Source organism: Hippichthys cyanospilos, chromosome 9, assembly GCF_059441005.1.
Source record: "Hippichthys cyanospilos isolate Australia breed blue-spotted pipefish chromosome 9, RoL_Hcya_1.0, whole genome shotgun sequence".
Taxonomy (NCBI): Eukaryota; Metazoa; Chordata; class Actinopteri; order Syngnathiformes; family Syngnathidae; genus Hippichthys; species Hippichthys cyanospilos.
This window is the reverse complement of record NC_142377.1, coordinates 19,525,152-19,545,992: the sequence shown is the minus strand read 5'-3', so window position 1 is coordinate 19,545,992 and position 20,841 is coordinate 19,525,152. Positions and strand designations below refer to the sequence as shown.

Below are 20,841 nucleotides of genomic sequence, written 5' to 3'. Positions count from 1 at the left end.
GGGGAACAGGTCTGACATTTTATGTTGATTAATTTTTGTGGAAAAAGATTTGTTATTAAGTTATTCCTTTTTGATAACAAATTTCTTCTATGATCCAAAAAGAGGGCACTTTAGGATGATAATTTGTTTTGTGGACTAATACAAATGAAGTTTGACAAGTACACATTCTAAAGAGAATTTGTCCTGGCAAGACGTATTCTTGCATAATGGGTCCACACAGGAACAAGCGTGCAGTGTGCGCATATTTTCCCGATGCGGATACGTCCTTAAAAAAATACGTCGTCCCAGGATATGTCCATGAACTGATTTAATAAACTCCAGGATGGATTACCATGACAATTTGCTCACACGCAGCAGAGACAGGTTCGCCAGGGGATGCATCCTAAAAACGAGATAATCCCTCATAATCCTCTGCGTTTTCCTTGACGTTCGTGTCATTTAGTAAAACATCTATCTGGCTATAATCCAGGCCGGAACTCAGAAGTCTTGCGATATCCGCCAAGGTAAAATGCTCAAAGTAGGTAAAGACGGTAAAAATGACAGAGGGTGATTTTAGCAGTCCTTTATTGTACATTAAAATCCATTTCCCCACAAGCCCCCAGCAACAAACTGGAGAGGTCACAGCTCTGAGAGCAAAGCGGCCATCGTTCAAAGACACAATCGTCAATAGGACCGTAAAAGTGTTTTAATCACCATCGTAACATGTTACGTCATTCTCGCCGCCTCCGCAGCAGCGTACATTAATCTCATTTTAAATATGGAAACACAAAACAGTCCACGGTGACGTCAATGAGGTGCCGGGATTCAGTTCCGGGGTCCTGATTGCTTAAACCCCGTGTCGGTTTTTAAAGCAGACGAATGGATTGTACTCATCGGAAACGTAACCCTGACAGACTGGTGCAAAAATCAACGAGAAAAAAAAAGAACAGACATTCAAAATCTGTCGACTGGACCCGCCTGGTTGGCTGACAGTTAACGGGTAAAGGTGCATAACAAAAACTACGGTTGAGGCCACCGGTTTCTTCGTTAAGATCCCAAAGGGGAGGTGCAGATGGGCTTAATGAAGGACGACCCGCACTTGATTGCAAAAAACGCACACGGGCTTCCACGCAAATCAGCCGGCCTTGCTAGATTTGGCCGCGGTACAAGAGGCTCTTAGGGCTGGCGTGCACATGTGGCGATTAAGCGGAGTGCTTGAGCCACGTGGGGACAACCAACAAGTGGGAATCATCAGTGATTTTGTCATGTGGCTTGGCAGCGATCTCTCATCCCTACTCTATCGCCTTGGAGGAGACGGTTTTAAATCAGAACCCGCTGGGGAACGACATGTCAAGCCAAAGAAATGGAACTTCAACAAAGGGAAGAAAAAGGTTTTGGTGGCTCAGTGAAATATGAGCGATACAATTCATTAAAAGTTACAAAGCTGAACCAAAAAAATGCTCTCTGGAGTGAGTATGTTTGACTTTTGAGTTTTTATAGTTGGTTTGATACCCGTTTGAGACTGCAACAAATCAATTGCCTTTATATTAGTTCCTATGGAGAATTTATGAGTTGAAATGAGAGAAGTTGGAAGTCACCCAAGCATACGGGGAAGCCTCAGTCCACTGCGCACACGCAGCTTTCCAGGTTAGGAACTATGACCAAGATGGCTCAGTACTTCAAGTTATTTTTTTTCCTTGGGGGCTTCAATTTATGGCCTAAAACTGTTTTTTTTTTAAATACAAATAGTGTAATTATGACTTGACGAATGGGTTCACGAGGCTTAGAGATGGACTAAACTGTTTCCAATTGCATCATGGGTACAAAAAGCAGCATGGGTACCTGGTATGGACACCTTCAGGGTGAGCAGACACAAAAGACGGGGGGCAACATAAAGTGTAGGTCCACCGGTGGGGAAAAATGGTGCAAAATAGAACCGATGCTTGATGGCGAGCAATTTAAAGCGTAGTCCGCCTTTGGAGTCACTTGAGGCGGTACGGTCGCAGCCTGGTTTCAGATCGCGGGGCATCCCTCCGCCTCCATCTTGAGACGGCTTCGGTGACCGAAAATCAAGTTTACACCAGGGAAGGGAGATATCAACTTGCGATGGATCGGCGACCGATCCAAGGTGTTTAGTCAGTCACCTGAGATCGCCTTCACCCGCAAGAAAATAAGCCGTACATAAATGACCACGGCCTGATTTCCCTTTCAAGGACAGACCTTTCGCTTCCATTTAATGTTTTCTTGAGTGACAGCCATCACACATCAGTGAGCTTCCATACGGGAAAACAAAATAAATAAACACACCTTGAGACTGATAGAGCGCCGACTAATCTGCATTTTGGCCAAAGTTAGAAGGACAGACTCTACTCCCCTGCCAATTAGAACAGGATAAGTGATAGAAAATGAATGAAGAACCAAGACTTATTCTCCATTTTGTTTTGGATCTCAGATGGGAGTTGACTGAGCAGACGCACAGCTAAAATGCGACGTTTTCAATTGTGAAATTGTGAAATTGTGGAGCGCTCGGGTGTCTTAAAGGCGCACGGTGTTAATCCGCAGGGGCTGCACGTTTTTGCCATTGGCGTGGCTCTGGCCCGGACTGAAGTAAGGGAAGACCTTCATGGGAAATTTCTCACGGTAGGTGTAGAGCCAGGACATGTCGTCGGCATTGTAGAAGATGAGCAGGCCTTTGGGGTAGTCCAGGTACACGCCCACCTTCTCCAGCTTGCTCTTGACGTTGAGACGGGTCCAGGGCTCGGTGCAGGCGCTGTACTGGTTGCCGTCGTGCATGACGATGCAGTAGAAGCCGCGGCCCGGTTGGATCTGGATGCTGCCCTTGCGGCTCACCGTCTCGCTCGCCACGCCGATCATCCACTGGGTCTTCTCCGACACCATGACCTCCCAGTAGTGCACGCCGGACGCGAAGCCCTCGGCGCCCAGGACCGACACCTCCACGTCGAAGCGGCGGGGCGAGTCCTGCAGCGGCTGCGGGTGGAGGTTCCCGTACGCCACGATGGTGCAGTCGTCGGACAGGATCAGTCTTTGGTGGGCCGTGATGGGGTCCAGCGTCAAGGCGGCGGGCACTGACGAGGAACGACAGAAAGGTGGAGTTCAGACTCAAAGGATTTGTCTTGGCTCCAGTTGAAGGGCTGATTAGCGCTACCTCTCAGAGCAGCTTTTCTCAGTACCGTCAAAAGCATTTGGTCAAGAAAATCACATTTTATCATGAAATCTTAGTCCGCTGCGGTTAATAGGACTTGAATTGACTTCCAAGTATCAACATTTTTAGCAAAGATGTTCGAAAAACAGGATAAACACAACAGGGTCTCTGAAGAAAAATCAAAAGAGCGTGTCATCATTATTTCTTAGTCAGGGGAGGTGTCTTCAAAAGTCCTATTTCCCCTCAGATTCAATAACAGAGCTACAAACTGCGGCATCGGACAGAAAAGATCGAAAAAGCAAGTGCGTAGACTCGATTTACGGTTACAGCGCCAACTACGTGGCATGCGCGTTTTTGCAGACCTATGTGAAGGGAGGATCATTTCAATGAAACATTTCCTGACCATCTCGGCTCAAGTTTTGATCCAAAGCGCGCCCTACCAAAAGACATCTTCTGAGACAAGATGTTTGATTCCTCAAGATTGTGTGGCGTGCCCACTTGTTAGCTTTGCTCATACACAAAAAATGATGCTTTCTGGAAACGCAAACAATGTCACTCAATTTTGGTGAAGAGCAAGCAGGAACAAGATGTACCAATTGATGATAGGAGAGTTGAATTGAAGTGTGGTTTGAGGTGATGGATTGGCAAATAGCGTTAGGTCATTCCTTTAGCCCCTTTCATGCTAAAAAAGATGATTTTTCTTTCTGTCTTTTTTTTTTCTTTTCGGGAGTGTGTGCTGTTCGAATGAAAAAGTCAAGCTGACAGTAATCGCTTTATGAAGTGGGATCATAAACTTAACAGTTGGAACTCACTTTTCTCACCCCGAAGTGTAAACAGCAGTTGTGGCTGTCCAACGAGTCACTTTATAACTCACACCAGTGTACAAGCCAATAAATGACTAATTTTGCCGCCAGATTTTTGGGGACAATTTTAACATTGAAAAAATGAAAAAAAAAGGCTCAGTTTAAAAATAGCAAAGTGGTAAAATGAAGAGGCGGACAAAATCCAGCCTTTGCCATTTAAGCGATGTGGTTGGTGTTTGTTCCAGCCATTAAAGATTCACCATCCAGAGCGTGTGTTGTGAGAGGCGCGCAGGAATAACAAACAACAGCTTCATGCCGAGCCTTGTGGTGAGAACCAGGCTTTGTTCTTAAGCGGCTAACCAATCGATGGATGAAGGATGACGGGAGAACGGCTTTGTCTCGTCTCTGGCAACCGGCGCTGAATGATTGGAACCAATTGTTCCATTTGGCTGTCAGTCAAAGAAAGAAAGAAAAGGAGAAAGGCCTCCCCTCCCCTTTGCTGCTAGCAGGTTGAAATGAGAGGACTGAAAGAAGGACTAAAAAGAATCCTCGGCACATTATTTGAACCATTCTATGCCAGAGAGATTGATGGAGGCCACATACGCTTTATTTGCCGTCAAGCCTACTACAAACTGCTGTCACCGACATCAGCACAGTCATCCTGAATGCATGTTCGTTACTAATTAAGGATGTTAAAAATACCCCTCGTCATTTATTGGCTAGCAGCTCGTTACTAACCTAGTGCCCCATAAAAGCTGGCAAGAACTGTGGGACGATTTTTCAAAAGGCAGTTGAAGCTGAAAATATCCGCACACTTTTGCTGACGGTCTGACACGGTTGCTTTTTTCTTTTTTTAAAGTTTTTTTTATATTTCAATACGTGATCGTTTGATAGAATTTTCAGTAGTCTGTCGAAGTAGCAGAAATAAAAAGAGCTGCAGACCGGCTGGAGAATAAGAGTTAAGCACACATACGATCAATAAAGCCACAATTCCACAAACGGGTGTGATATGGTACATCATTTTTTGTCAACTTTATCAATAATGGTTAAATGCTATACCTGCAACCTTACAGTAAATGTGAATTGATAACAGCCTTGTCTTTCAAAACAGTATATAGGTTTTTGTGGTTATGAACACCGGACTTACCGTTTTTCCATTTGTTTCGTGTGCATGTCCCACAAGTGATTTATCCACAAATGACTGCAATTGTGACTTTTTGCCAAGCGTATTTCGATGACAGACAACTGTGCATTCTGTCAAATTCAGACTGTCTAAAGTTAGTATCAGTATCGCAACAACGGTGAGCTAAAATAAATTTTTAACGAACGAGGCGCCGTTGTTGTTGTTCTACATGCCTCTAGCACTATTCAACTTAGCGACATTGACTTCAAAGCACACAAATGTGAGCTGAAGTCTTCATTCCCTTTGCCCGCGCTTACCTGGAGAAATATCCTGGAAAAGTGACTTCCAAATGGTGTACTGCAAAGGCCCCATGTATTTGGATGTCGGGAAGTCTTCATAAGTCAGATTGGTCTCGTGGATCTTCCCTTTAATCCTGCGACAGAAACAGATCGATGCCAGTCTCAACCCGCTCAATCGCCTCTCGCTAATAATGCGCCGCCTCGCTCCACACCGGGTGATTAATCACGCGCGTCGGCAAAATGCCTCGCTGTTATTAGCATTAATTGACTTGAGTGACTGAATGGGGTTAGATGATGAGCTTAACTCCGGGACGACCCTGTGAGTGCTTTCTCCTCCGTGAAACCAGAACGCACTAGATTTTGCAGGTTTATACTTCCAGATGTGACATAACAAAGCATTCTGTATATTAAACTTTTAGCAATCAATCAATGAAGGGCATCCAGCCACTATATCAACGCTTTTGCCGTTACTTGGCTCTTGGCCGCTTCCGGTTACCTGAGGGGGAATTTTGTGACCTCATATAGGTGTTTGCTTTTGGACCACATTCTTACACACGCTGGCCATTTCCTACTGGAGGTCTGAGTGGGCTACCAGGGGCTTCTGCTGAAGGGTGACCAGATGCTGGGTAGTGTATGATTTTCAGACTATTATGCATGCTGGTCCGACATTCAGGAGCAGCGTGAGGACTTTTTCCTAGCTCGAGGAGGCATTTCATCTCAGCCACAATTCTGCACACGCTGGCCTGTCAACTCTACATCTCCGGGCCAGCTACCAGGGACAAGACCGTCCTGCATGAAGGGAGTTGACCATAGAGCCCCCTTTGTTAGCTTAGCACTGAGCTAACTAGTACAACAGCTGCACCTTGGTGGATTGATGGATTTTAAAGCTTTCGTTAAATGATGTGATGACAAATATGCTTGAACACACTTGCAAAATCTTGATCAAAAAGAATCATGGATTTTATGTTTGCAAAGCATAGATTAACATCAAATTTTGTCCCATTTGAACTTGACAGGGAAATAGAAAATGTGCAATATTCCTGTTTCAAAGTGTTTAGTGACATTTAATTCCACTAGCTCGATAACTAATCTCCTGCTCCCGCACAGATATATTACACAGTTCGGTTAAAATGTCCTCCACGAACCTCCAGATTAAACATGACAGACATCTGCTTTTGGGGGACTAAGACACCATCTGTGCAGGGATTATTGAAGTTTCTCGCACAAGTCCCTAGTATAATATATATTATATAATATATGATGTTTTGTCAGGAGTCTAGATATTTGAAAGTGGATATTAATCATAAACTTGTTCTTGTGGAAACGCTTACTGGCTTACCTCTCAGATGTGATGGCCACCCCCTCAAGGAAGTCGTGGCGCCCCGTCTCGTCAAGGCGCTCCTGCAGGATCTGGATGCCCTCCTTGACGTCGCGCAGCTGCTGGCTATAACGCTGGATCTTATGCTCGATGTCGGTGAGCTTGCGCGCCGTATCCATCTCCAGTTCTTCCAACATAGTCTTTTGACGCTCGCGCAGGAAGCGGTGGAGGCGCTCGAAGGCATCACCGATGGTGGCGCGGAGACCTTTGGCTGAGGACTGTAATGGGGATGCAAAGACAACTCACTCTTAGCTATTTACAGCTCAAAACATTGGCCTAAAGTGATAGCGGCGAAAACAAGACAATGCTATTTTCCCGTCTGAGTAGAACGCTAATTATAGTGGTTAATTAGGTGATCGGAAAGGGTCACGCGGCACATCCCAGGCGTGGTTTTCATGAGCTGCAGGGAACAAGACAGCTGAACAATTTGCAGTGACGAGCAGGTGGTAACAGCGGAACACGCGAGCTCAAAGATTTGAGAGATCAAGAAAAGGGATATGAAACAGAATGAGTCATCCGAGCGGTATCGGCGCGCCGCAGCAAAAAGCCGCCAGGAGGTTGTCAAGTCTAAGCAGCAGGGAAACAAAACAGGACGCTTGCTCTTCATTAAATATTTGCTTTGCTGATTCTTTAACTATCTGGCATTCTAAACCATTTGTATGGCTGTCTTTCTTATCTACAATGGCTCTATCAGCTGGAGAGGAGGAGCATGCCTAGCATCAAACGTTTCTACCAGTTGTCCTGTGTTCAGGGTTCCTGGAAAGGAGCCTTTTGCAAGCTGAGACTACACCCTAGTTGGATGACAGTCAACACCTACAGACACTGAGCAGGAATCGATACCATGCTGGCTGCAAGAAATGTGCAACAACATGACACTAATAGTGACCTTCAATCTGGACTTTTATCTGGATACACACTTGAAATGATAATAGGATCTTCAGTGGCCCTATGTGCCACCCCTTGACAATGTTATGAGTACATCAATTTAGCCTTGTGGAAGGTGTTCACACAGCTACTGGACCTTCACACATACAGTACTTTAAAAAAATAGATGATTACATTTCATGTGTAACACACTTGGAGGTAATTCATGGGATTCTTCCCACTAGTACCTGAAAGTAACCTGGATAAGACACGGACCAGGTGTTGCTCCTATGAGCAATTCCAATATAGTGCCGTTGTTGTTTTGTAGATTGCAATCATGACTGCGCTTCGTGGCACTAAAGTACTTTGTTTCTAGATACTATCAATCTCTTCTCTGAACTTTAAGATTTAATTACGGTGGCCTCAGAATCCCACTCCCTATCTTTGAGTGGGGGCAGGTACGCTCTGCGGGAACCGGTTAAATGCGGCAATTTGTCAAAGAGCGTGACAGTTATGACATTAGGGCGGGCTGCGTCCCAGCCCTCCTAGCTAGTTGATGAGCGGCGTGGGTGGATAAAACGGCTCGATGATCAGTCTCACTGACATGCTGCTGAGGCCCAGCACAACGTGATGGCACCGAGCAGGTGTCTGGAGCCCTTGGAGCTCAGATGCTGGCTCACTTGCCTAACATCGGGGCAAGCGTGCAACAATTATCAAGAGTAACACTTACCCTGTGGGAAAAGTGTTGACGGCACAACGCCGAGCCTAAAGAAAGCCTCAACAAACAAGTACTGTATTTGTAATGTTGTGTGTGTGTGGGGGGTGGGGGCATTCTGACAGGCTGCTGTGTTTCTGTCTGCAACTCACGGCATGCAGGAATAGGCAACATTTGCCACAGTCAGATATAAGTAGGAAATGAAACAAGCAAGGAAGGAAAAGGAGGAAATAAAGGAGGAAGTTTCCTCAACGCCACAGAGACGAATGTAGTGATGGTGTGGCCTTCTTCCAGGCAAATGGATGGAAATCTAATGAGATTAGAGAACTGATGAGTGTATGAAAGGACCGTATCCCGTGGTTAGGGCACATCAAGAGGAATCAGTTGCTCTGACAGGAAGTGACGCGGCACTTCAACTTGGCACAGCAGGTGTGGGGAGCTGTTTCAGTCTCAATGTGTGTAGTGTGCGATGTTAGTTGTCACACTAACTTTTGAACGGAGACAGCGTGAACGCTTTTTTCTCTCGCCTTGATGAAACCACATCTGTGGACCCACATTGTTCAAATACGGTAAAGGATGGCAACAAGGGTGTGGATGCTGCATTTACGTTTGTGGCTAATCAAAGTGTCAGGTTGAACTTTCAGCAAGTTGAAATTCATCAAATTTTTATTTTGATACAACAGTCATAAAGACTGTTCAGATAATGTTTTAAATAGAGCTGTCAAAATTACTCAAATCAACAATTTTAAGAACCGAGTACCGTAATTCCCCAAATATAAGCTGCATCTGTGTATAATTTTGGGGGTTCAAATTCTAGTAATTTTTTGTATTCTAAAAACTATAGCAAAATAGAATAAATCTAATCTTTTTTATCTCTTCATATTTTCTTGTGTTCATATCAGTAAGTTATTTGTTGCGTGTTAGGATGTCTTTCGGATTTCCCACATTGTGAGGAGTCAGTGAACGTTACATGTGCTCGAAGAAGTTGTTTGTCCTTTTCCTTGCAACGCAGCCCGAGTTCATTATACTATAACGATCTGTTGCTTTAAACTGTGCTTGTGGGTGTTTTAGCTGGAAGAATGAGAAGTGTTTTTTAAGAACTTTGGCAGTACCTTGGTCTCAGTGAGTTGTCTCTGCAAGAGCTGCAGGGCCTCAGTGTGACCCTTCTCGCTGTCCTGCAGGGTGGCCAGCTGCTCCTTCATCTCCCTCTACAACACAACCAAATGACAAGCAAAAGGCAGGTCAGCAACCTGTGAGCAGGCCTAACAAGCTAACACATCGATAACAACGATAACCTGTGGTAAATTAAACCAACACTTGATTCATTTCTGGCTTGCTGAAATCTTGCCTCTGGACAGTTACATGGAAATGCTAACGAGTTGTTCCGTTCGGCTCAACTACATCCGGCTCTGTTTATCCAACTTCGTATTGTTTGTTGTTCCTGCTCGGCGCAGATTAAAACCCACGGCTACAACATGAGGAACGCAGATGGAAAGCCAAGACATAAAAAAAAAATCACAGGGGGAAAGTGGGTCTCCTTTTTTTGTCGGAGCTCACGCTGGTTCCGTTCAGCCCCGCTTGGGTCTCCTCACGCAAAGAGCGAGACTCCGTGGGGGGCAAGCTGGGGCTGCTGTCACAAAGGATGCAGGTTTACAAAGATCGCATAAGATGGAGCACGCACACGCATCTGAAAGGAGCAGATGCTCTTTTATTCTATTTTTTTATTAGCACCGCTTATGTCTTATCAAGTCAGATTATGAATTCCACTGCCTGGTTTTATTTAAATTCAAAGCTGGGTTTCAAATTTGTACACTGACCATAATACGAGCCCTTTACCCATCACTTAGATGGAATCCAGAATGCATAAATGTAGTGACCATTCAATGTGGACCATGTCAAGGTCCTATGGGGTCAACTGTCGCGAGGAACCGACAAACTTGGAACGCAATTGCGAAACCAAACACACTTTTCATGACTGACATTTAAACTCTTTATCCAGAGAAATATTGTACAGTACTCATAATCAACAGGGTTGAAAAGAACCAGACAATGAAGGAGTTATTATGAGGCATCATAATATTGTCAAAATATCGTCAAAATTGTTCCCAAGAATTTAAGGTCTTAGCTGCGTGTGCACTAATCACTACCTTTTAGAATGCCCACCTCTTGGGAAAGAGAATTCATGGGCACGTCAACGGTATCCATGTCAGCACCTTTTTCCTTAAACTGGTTCTAATTCAGGCCGAAACAAATGGAATAAACGCAAGCGTCATCTATTTCACATTCCACAGTTGAGGCAATCATGCCGCCTCACCGCTTTGCTCCTGGTGTCACCTCCCTTGAACACCTACGGCAGCACAAATCCTCCAAATGGAGCTGTCAGCTCAGGCGACTAGAGGTGGGGGTAGAGAAAATCACGGAGGTACTCAGCTGAAATAAATATGAGAATAGATCTTTGCTGACAGAGGAAAACCATAATAATTTAAAACATCTAATGGGGCGTGGGCAACAGAAGGCCTTAAAACACACAAGCTATTTATTAGCGCGCGCTGGAAACTCCCTGAGCTCAACAGCTTGCTACAAAATGAGTCTAAAAACACTGTCTGACGGCTGTTCCAAAGATGCTGCATTTCTTCTTCTCAAGGACATGAGGAGAGGAAAACAAACGGATGGCGTACGGGGTGGGGCGGGGTAGTGGAGAGCGTGCCTCTCCATGTTAATGATGGCAGTGCGGCAGCTGATGGACCGACAGAGAAAATGTGCTCCTCTGCTATTAAATTGAACAATGAGAGATCGACTGCTGTGAAAATGCACAGTGGCAGCTAATGGGCTTAATCCAAGTGCAAAAAGAGACTGAAATCTTAAATCCACTGATTTTTGGAACTTGTCATTTCCTATCCGCAGCGGCAGGTAGTGTGTTGCTCGTATAGCCCTTACTGAAAGCCAGGCAGGTCACGCGTCTTATTCACTACTCACACCTCGGGGTCCTCTGAAGTTGAAGACCATCAACTTTGGCTTTACGACCTGGACACAATTGTCTGGAGGCAACTTGAGCTTAACTGTTTGGATTTCTAAAAGCAAACTAAAACATGACAAGATGTGCTTTTCCTAGATGACACGCAGTAGTAGTGAGAATTGAGAATTGAAGAACACCCTGAAATGGCCCTCAAATGGACACTTTAAGACGAAAACCAGCACACCTCCTGTGTCTTCAGCAGCATAGGATATTATATGTGGTTATTATATGGTTATTACAAATGCTAAATTACGCGAGTATACCAAATTCGAAGTTCGATGTACAAATGTCTGTGGGTTTTTTTTTGCAAATGCTTTCAACATCCATCGCAAGTAAATGCACTGGAGCGGATTTACAACAGTGCTTTGAATCCCAGCCTGTAAAGTTGGCTTCATTGTTGGATTGTTTAATGCCTGCTGAAATCCTCATGCATCCATTGTTTGGCTTCCACACTTCCATAAGGTGCAATTGCATAGTTCTCTTTAGTCATTATGCTATACAAGAAAAGCCCTCCAAATGTCCACACATTTTCTTTGGAAGCACAAAGCTCTCGAGTTTTATGATGACACGCATGCAAGGAATTGGGTCTGAAATGCTGGCGCAGTGCAGATGCCTGGAGAAAGATAAAAAGCAGGTGGCTGTTTGTGTTCGTTTTGCTAGGGTGCGTGTTTTGTCTTGTGCTGAAGGAAGTCTCTCACCTGTCCTTCTGATCAGGTGGACCCCAGTCTGATGTGACATTTTGCCAGCAAGTCAGCTTACAAGCTAATTTGATTGTGCTCTATATATATATATATATATATATATATATATATATATATATATATACACACACACACACACACACACACACACACACATATATAAAACGCTGAATTTCAGATTGGCATGTGTCTCGGGATGTTGTGTCTTCATAACGTGAGGGACCCTGCACATGACAGGGACGTTTGTATTTTTTATTTTATGTTTATGTGGATGACAGAAGCTGTTAGCATCACTAACTCTGGCTATTCCGATCTTCATTAGTTTTAAAATATTCATTCCAGTGAGATCATGGGACTGGCGATGAGGAATGCGAAGAGGGGCGCGAGGCGATGCTTATCTTTGCCGACAAAATGTTATGCCGAATAATGCGCAGGCAACTACTTCATTTATATCATAACATGAAGTCACGTACCAACAACAGCCGTTTGTTATTTTTTTGTTTTTGTACAGTCCAGTGTTGTGACACTTGTCGCAATTCGCCATAGGGCCTCACTATGCTAAAATCGTGTGGAAATATTATACCAAAAATTAGACCTGGAGCAAGGTCACTTACAAAATATGCATAACTTGTCTTGGATACAACATGCAATGGTATAAACTGAGAAATATTTATAGAAAAATATGCATCCCTGCCTCTCTAATTTATAAAAACACATTATTGTATAATAGTGAGTCATTGCTTTATTCATGTGCTTTATTTTGTTTCTTTGGTGGTCTGAAATACATCTTTAAATGAAAGCCGGTCTATATACTGTGCTAAAAAAATATCAACAACATCAATTAATCGAGTTTTGGAAAAAAAAAAAACCCTCTAAAATTTCAACCCCAACCCACATCGCAAGGTAGTGAGCCAAGATAAACCTTTTATTAATTGAAATAATGGGAAGTTGAGTTGCTCCCATTCTAATTCAAAATGTCTCTCTGGCATACAAACAGAAAAAATGTATCTATATTGCTCCGGTATGATCCAAACTACATCACTTAGCATTAACACATCATAAGATTAAGAGCTGCATTCCTTTACTTGAGTTTCCTTGAGGCGATTTTACCAGGATAAGAAGTTAAAGCTGCACATTGTCAGAGTGGATCATTTTGTGTTTTGTATGCATAACACTAATAACGCAGTTCTTCTCAGATGAAGGATGTCAATTTCAAGGCCCACCATCATTCTTCCCTCCGTGCTGAAGGGCTTTATTCATTATTTATAGCAACTGAAAGTGCACGCTTCCCTGTGGCCCTGCATTAAAAGCCAACACAAATCCCTCTAACCGTCCATACTGATGCCAGCGTTATTATTCTCTCCAGCTCCTTCAGGATATATAGGAGAGCGCTGGGTCAACATAATAAAGAATCAAACAAAACATGCTCTTTCAGAGACCAATACACGGACTTCAAAAGTCCTACAGGATGGAAAATGTGTTCCTAAAATGTATATTAAATCAATAAATGTATCTAAAATTCTTATATGGAGGTTAACTATCCTACCAGTTTGATTTTTTTTTTTTTTTTTTTTGTTAATAGAACATAATGGTGTGACAGTGGGGCAGCAGTAGCATGATGACGCTGATAACTACTAAGGTAACATACTAAATGATCTAAACTAACCGTGAGATTGAATTTCCGTATCATATATTCTCTAGGTGTCGAACTTCAGTCCTCGAGTGCCAGTATCCTGCATACTTTCGAGCCTTCTCTCTCAAACACACCTGAAGTAAATGATTATTCATCTTCAAGCTACCGCAGCGCTTGCTAATAAGCTAATCATTTAAATCAGGTGTGTTGTGGAGAGAAAACCGGAAAACCTGCAGGGTAACAGCCCCGAGGACCGAAGTCTGACACATACTGTATGCTCTAGTACTATCCCAGGTGGTGGTGAGTGACTACGTGTAAAGAGATGGCGAGAATTAAATGCATCACGGCGGCTTCTTGCAGTAACGCCATTTAGAGCACGCCATGCAAATGATGACTTGGGGGTCTGACGCTCTCCTTCAAGCAGTATGCAAATAAAACACACCAAAATGGAATAGCTGAAGAAAACAACACGGCATGTCAGTTTGAATTTTTTTTTTTCACGTTTCAGCACTCAATTCTACTATACTATGCTGTGAAAGTTCAGCCTTTTTATCTTTTCCCAACAAGCGAAGAGGTGACTAGGTAAAGTCCACATGGATATGAATGCACAACACAACGCTTTCATCTCGTCGCTCCAACTCCAAAGTGGGTGTGCGTATACATATGTGTGCATGTGCACGTGTATGTGTGGTGTATAGTTGCGGAATGGGCTGTTTGAATGGGTGAACGCGCCCTGAAAATGACCCTGAAACATATTCGACTGCCAGAGGAATATCACTACAAGCAAACGAATGCCAGAAACATCTTTTTTCATGTAAAGCCTCTTAAGATTAGTTAGACCTCTAGTAGTCAGCATGTTATTAATATAAAACGTGTCAGGAACACAAATCACCCGTCGTGAAAGCATGATGCTGGTTCGCCCTGACGGAATGGACAAAGCCGAGGGGGTCACTGTACTTTACGTGTGAGCAATAAACAAGCCTCTGGTGCAGCAGAAAGAGCTGACCAAATTAAGTGCACATCTGGCTCTCCTATCACTCGCTTCTGCCAACGGCCAATGTATTTTTGGAATGAAGTTGTGCTGTAAAATGACGCCAGACTGATCTGTGAATTTTCAGTGAGGCTTGCAGTTATTGTAGTGAGAGTTTTTTTTTTTTTTTAACTCATTCATTGCCGGCCCGCTTATAAAAGGATTTTTGAGTTAAGCTTGATGCGGCTGTGAGCTCCACGCATCAAATTGACGTCATTTAAGCAACCACGCGGAAAAGATGGCCGATGAACTATTGCTTCAGGACAAATATTTATGATTCGGCTGAAAAGAACTATCGTGACCTAAATACCGTAAACAACTCTTGGAGAGTACGCAGGGGTCTGTTAAAAAAGCTTGGAAGAATTCAAATACTTTGAATCTACTAGGATTCTCTACCTGTTATAGTATTGTGTGTATGCTATAGATGCGATTTACTGCCACCTATAGTACGGGAGAATATTGTCCGACTGCGGGGGTAAGCCACACCGAGTATAAAGTGCTGCAAAACACGTTCCGACCAGACTCCGTGCAGAGAGTTCATGCGTCAAGAACAGCCCAAGCTTTATAAAGCTGTCAGTGGCAACGAATAAGTTATTCACTGTCAGCCCAGTTAAAATTGATTTTTGACATCTACTGTATAGCTATTTATGTTGAACGTTTTTTTAGGAATATGATATTGAGAATCCCAGTGGATCGTTCAAGCAAAATGAGTTCTTCCTAGTCTAGAAAAAGAATTAAGTGGCACCAAATTAGAACAACTTCAAAGTCATCCAGAGAAAGGGAAATGGATTTTCTTCTACACCGGCGTATTCATTGTATGTACCACATCGCTAGCCCATTTGTACCAGCTACATCGACACACAGGCAATCAATTAGAACTTGCAGCAGGAGTTCATAAGAAGATGCTGCTTATTTTAAACTGCAGCACACATTTGGAGTGACACTTGAACCATGTCACCGCTGGAAGAACTGCCTCGCATTCACACCGCTGCAAGGGAAGCTCATTTGTTACACGGGGACACTTAAGCAATAAGTCAGAGCCGCGTGACAGCCTCCGCTTATTAGCCTGACCATCAGCTTAAATGTGTATGGGTTTGGGTACCTAATGGCATTTTCAGTAATAGGAGAGAAAGTGCAAGGGATTGTAAAGCTTGCTGCATGGCAATTAAGGCAAATTGGTAGTGGAATTGCTAATGTAACTTGAAAAATCTTGACGGGACACAACATGAGGTTAACTTTGGTGCTATGTATTTATGAAATATTTTGCATGAAAACTTTATAGGTCTTCAAATATGTATTACATGTACTTTACTTTCACCTCTAGCGTTAGATTATGCTGAGGTTGTTAAATTTGGAATTCAAATGAGCCTGAGAGCATGTTTTACTTTTTCCTTGGATTTTGTGGCTTCTTCGAGCACAAGGAGCAGCAAAGACATGAGCTTCACCTACAGTAAATTATTAAAAGTATTAACACCTGCCTTGTCTCGTGTATAAACTAAGTGTCATTCCATTACTAATTTATAGGGTTCAATTTGACGTTAATGCGCACTTTACAACTATAACAGCTACATCTGGGAGTGCTGTCCACAAGGTTTAGGTGCTCTTCTTTTCTGAGATTTTTTTTTCCAATGGCTTCATGAGGTTTGATGTTGGATAAAAAAAAAAAAAAACTGGCTCACGTCCCAAAGGTGTTCCGTCTGTAATAAGTAGGCATTTTATTGTTTAGTAAGTGTTACAGTAGCCATCGTTTTACAATGTGCAGTAATGTGGCTCATATAACCCAGTGCCTATTAGATATGGAAATCTCCCCCTCCCCACCCAAAAAAAAAAAATTGAACAGGTTCATTGTAACTGCACGTTATACTTGATAGTCCAAAAAACACTGTCATAATTTACTTAATTCTACATGTTTCCCCTTGTCGCGTATAACTGCAAAGCACCAAAGATATTTTCTACTTTTTTTTCCCCCAATTTCAAGTTCCAATCACCGATGCTATTTTTTTGTATTGGATTTTCTTATTTTTGTGGCCAGCTGATGGTGTTCAGTGTCCCTTCTAAGGCAGGTAATTACCCCAAAGCTGCTTTATTGCTTAATGCAACGAGGTTCCTCTAATTCAGTAGATGAGGAAAGACTGAAAAGAAAAATGGAGGAGTTTCCTGAGCCGTGCCTGAATATTGTGGTGTTCCTCTAGCAGACAAACAGGAATTGGCCATCATTCCCTCAGTTTGACAAAATAGACGGTTAACAAGTAAACAACCTTGTGCTTCAATTGCGGAGGCCGCGTTTGGGTGATTGGGACCATGAGTGAAGACTTTTAAACAGCAGTTGGTCAAATTAAATCATCTGCTGCAAATCATAAGGACGGAGGAATTACAACAGATTACAGTCCAGTTATGACCACAGCCAGGAACAATGGTCTCTAATCTGTTTAAATTCCCCCAGCTAATCAAAAATGTTGCACAATCCCAAACAAAGCATCGAAGCGACGCGGTCAAAACTCATAAGATACATATTCATATCCTTCACTTTACCGGTCTGTCCGCCTCACAGTGAGGCAGAAAAAAAAAGCAACAACTTCCGCTGTCTGCTCACATGCATTTAATGTCATCTGTGTGCTGCTTTCACTGCTGATCTGCATCACATTACATGGAGGAAAGGCCTCTAAGATTTGCTTGAAGCCATGGAACTTTAAAAGGACTCGGCCTCCTCTTTCTTCCTCTCAGTCCACGGGGCTTCAATTACTTATATAATTACAACATATACCACCACAAAAAGTATTATAGTTTTCAAGTTCAACTAACATTTTATGGAAAAGCACGCCTCAAAAATATTGGATGTTGGATGCCGCGGATCACATCAGGCTACAGCATATCTTGAGATATCAGGCGAATTAATCTCAGGAAAAAACTTTCCCCAAAAATTGCATCTCTACTGTGTTTTGATCAAGAGATTCAACAGATAGACAATTTCAGAAATGCTTACACAACTAAGTAACAGTAATGCTCTGTAAACATCTTCCTGTTCTTTCATTACGTGTCTGTTGACTTGTTTTACTGCAAAATGTGCAGGAATCCATGACTAACACAGTATTAGTCTTAATAATGAGAAAAATGCTTTCAATTAGAACAACTTGGGAAGTCAACAAGTGTGACCTAACTGATTTGGTAGGTTCACCAGTATGCTGTACTACCACCATACATTAGTCGGATGTTTTTGTTTTTTTTTTAAGCTCTCTGCCATCTTTTAACCATCGAAGCAATCTTTCATGCCTTCTATTAAAAAGGGATTTAAGAGCATGTGCATGTGACTAATACGCTATGCAACATTTCCAATGCACAACGGATAGACTGACTTTGGATTCTCACAGAAGCTAAGTGCGAGCAAAAAGTAATCATCTTAACGAGACAAAATGTTGCCTTTGATGGATGCGCTTCGAGCTCCACTTTCTCGGATAAGTGCTTATGTTTATCTGTTAATCTACCAATGATACGTCCAGAGATAAACACTGTTCTGCCACATGGAGCCGTCCTTTTTTCGGGAATAAGAACTTCTCGCTGGACAAGATAAAATCTTTAGGACTTTAATTTGCCTCATGGCTCGTGATTGCTGACCTCCAGTAACTGTGAGGAAAGTATAATCACAATCACTTGTGAACCCTTACCTGAGCAGTGGAAGTAACTAATTATTCAGGGGGAGATTGGATTTGGTTTGGTAATTTCAAGGGTCATATGTGACAAGAATGGGTGAATGTATTGACTGCTTGAAGCATTGCGGGAAAAATGTATAAATAAACCGCATGACGCTATAGGCCGCAGGGTTCAAACATAGGGGAAAAAAAGCAGCAGATTAGAGTCCAGAATTTACAGTAATAAATAATATTTACTTGGTAATTTTTGAATATATTGTTAAAATTTAGGACCAACGCAAATATGCATTGTGCAACACAATATCCCGTGGCACTATAAGGAAAAAAAGTGCTTTTAGCATTTAGCCTACAAGTACGTTCAAACGCATTTACAAATATGTTGGCATGAATGTCAATAAAAATGTTCACTTCACATTGGCAGCTTCACGCTTATTTAATGAGTAGTTGTAAGTACAAATACAAGTAACAGTAATAAGTACAATAACAACATTTTAAAACAGACCTAGTTAAGTTCTGTTTTAAAGTCAACAGGCAGCATCAGACGACTGTATATATCTTTTGTCTGAAAGCTGAGTGTTTGTTGCCTGACCGTTCTTTTTTTTTTTTTTTGTGCGGAGTCATTGCCTGCGCAGTGCAAATAGATTGCTTTGCTGAACGATTAGGATGGAAAATAAATCATTATAGTTACTAGTTAACAGCTGAGAAAAAAAACATTCATACAGTGAAAAATAGGAGAAGATTCCAAGCGAAGGAGAGGTGAAGCCGCTGAGGAAAAAGCAGGGCAGGCGAGGTGATGCAAAACCACAAGGGTGGTGGGGGCGGCATCAGTGGGTGCCCTTGAGAAGGCCTGACTCATTACTGCAGAGGCACAGCCGAGCGTGGTGGTGGTGACGCGAGCGACAGTCGTGAAAGTGAGAGGCAGCCTCGAAGAACACTTCAAAAAGGTGATGAAGACCGCCTGGCGCGCCACCGATTCAGGTGGCAGAAATGCAAATGCGCTTTCATATTTCACGTAACTTGCAGGCAGGTAACAGGCCAACGGGAATGGTGATAGGAGATGACATGCAAGGTGCATCTGGATGCTTGTAATGACAGAACTGTGTGGGTGGGTTCATCACAGTGGTCATATTCGTCTCCGGCAGCATGGGCTTTATTCTACCACACAGCCTGATGCTCTTATTCCTTCCAATGCCTTTTACTGTATCCATGCACTCTCCAAATATGCTCAAATTAACAGCCCCTCAACATTGCATCTGGATGTTTGCTGCTGTCAAGTAGAGTGAAAAGACTTCTTTAGAGCAAATAGACAGCTCGGTCATACACTTTCATACACACACACACACACACACACCGTCTCAATCATCCGATTAATGAGCTAGAACTTTGTGCTACATTCCGGCTAACAAGCATAGTGCTACTGTTTGTTCAATGATTTTTTTTAAAGGCCATATTTCATAACGTTCGTGGCTTTTTTTTTTCTTTTAAATACTGACTTAATGTTAATGAGGGAAAGGAAAGTCTCAGTTGGCTAAGCATTTGCCAGCTATTTAATGAGAATACAGAAAAACACAATGAGTATCTCACACTGAAGCAGGTGCCGTCCACAGCTTGGTAAGAATTGGACCAGATCGGTATGTCCTTGAAGGGAGCATGTTGGAAAAACCAAAACAATAACAGTGGATGAAAAAACTCAATGGATGGACAGTGGGATGTATTTTGTCTCTGTGGTCTCTCTCACTCGCTCGTTTGCTCCGTTGCTGGCAATGCACAAAATGCCATGGTCAAAAACCTTACACATCCCCACCCTCAATTTCCTCTTTAAATGTAACAAATTGAAATTGATAGCGATCAGATCATTGCTAGGTACTCTATTTGACCATCCATTGTGGCACTCCCATAAACACAAACGTTAAGCACGCCCGCTGTGTGTGACGTGACAGTGTACTCAATGCGGATACGATACAGTTTTGGCCCGGTTAGCCTTCACACACAATCACATATATTTAGAAATGTGAATGACTTCACGAAAAAAAAAAAATCTGATCACACACGCACACACACAAAGATTCAGAATTGAGGGTTAAGGCTTGCAATTGTGAACCTAGCGTAAATATTTGGCCTTATAAAAACGATGTCAAGCAGTTTCGACAGACTCCTGAAGCCTGATTAAAATTATTAAGGATAGCACGACTTTGTTCAAGAACCTCGTCCTAAGGTAAATGTACCGCTGCTCTTTAACTGAGTGTACTGGTGATGAAGGTCAGACCCTGAGGAGATTCATACATCACTTTAAATAAATGGTTACGCATTGACCTTCTCATAACAAAATTATTGGATCTGTTCCAAATTCGGGCATGGTACTGGATATTTCATATTTCAAGTTCTCCCACTGCAACATACTGCCCCTCCCCTCCCCTCCTCACGCTGTCCTTTGCACTGGGATAACATCACATTGTTTACACATCAGACATATTGTCTCATTATCCAGCC

At 42.8% G+C, this 20,841-nt stretch overlaps 1 protein-coding gene across 2 annotated transcripts in view; it reads right to left on the bottom strand.

Annotated features, from left to right (window-relative positions):
• Window positions 1-547: 547 nt before the first annotated feature.
• Window positions 548-20,841, bottom strand: part of trim62.1 (tripartite motif containing 62, tandem duplicate 1) — a 27,378-nt gene continuing 7,084 nt past the window's right edge. For both annotated transcript variants that reach the window (XM_088423803.1, XM_088423804.1), the window contains 4 exons: window positions 9,437-9,532; window positions 6,707-6,963; window positions 5,386-5,501; window positions 548-3,065 (listed from right to left, as the gene is read on the bottom strand). In XM_088423803.1, coding sequence (XP_088279929.1) covers window positions 2,515-3,065; window positions 5,386-5,501; window positions 6,707-6,963; window positions 9,437-9,532 — 1,020 coding nt within the window. In that variant the 3' untranslated portion in view covers window positions 548-2,514. The remainder of the gene's footprint in view (window positions 3,066-5,385; window positions 5,502-6,706; window positions 6,964-9,436; window positions 9,533-20,841) is intronic.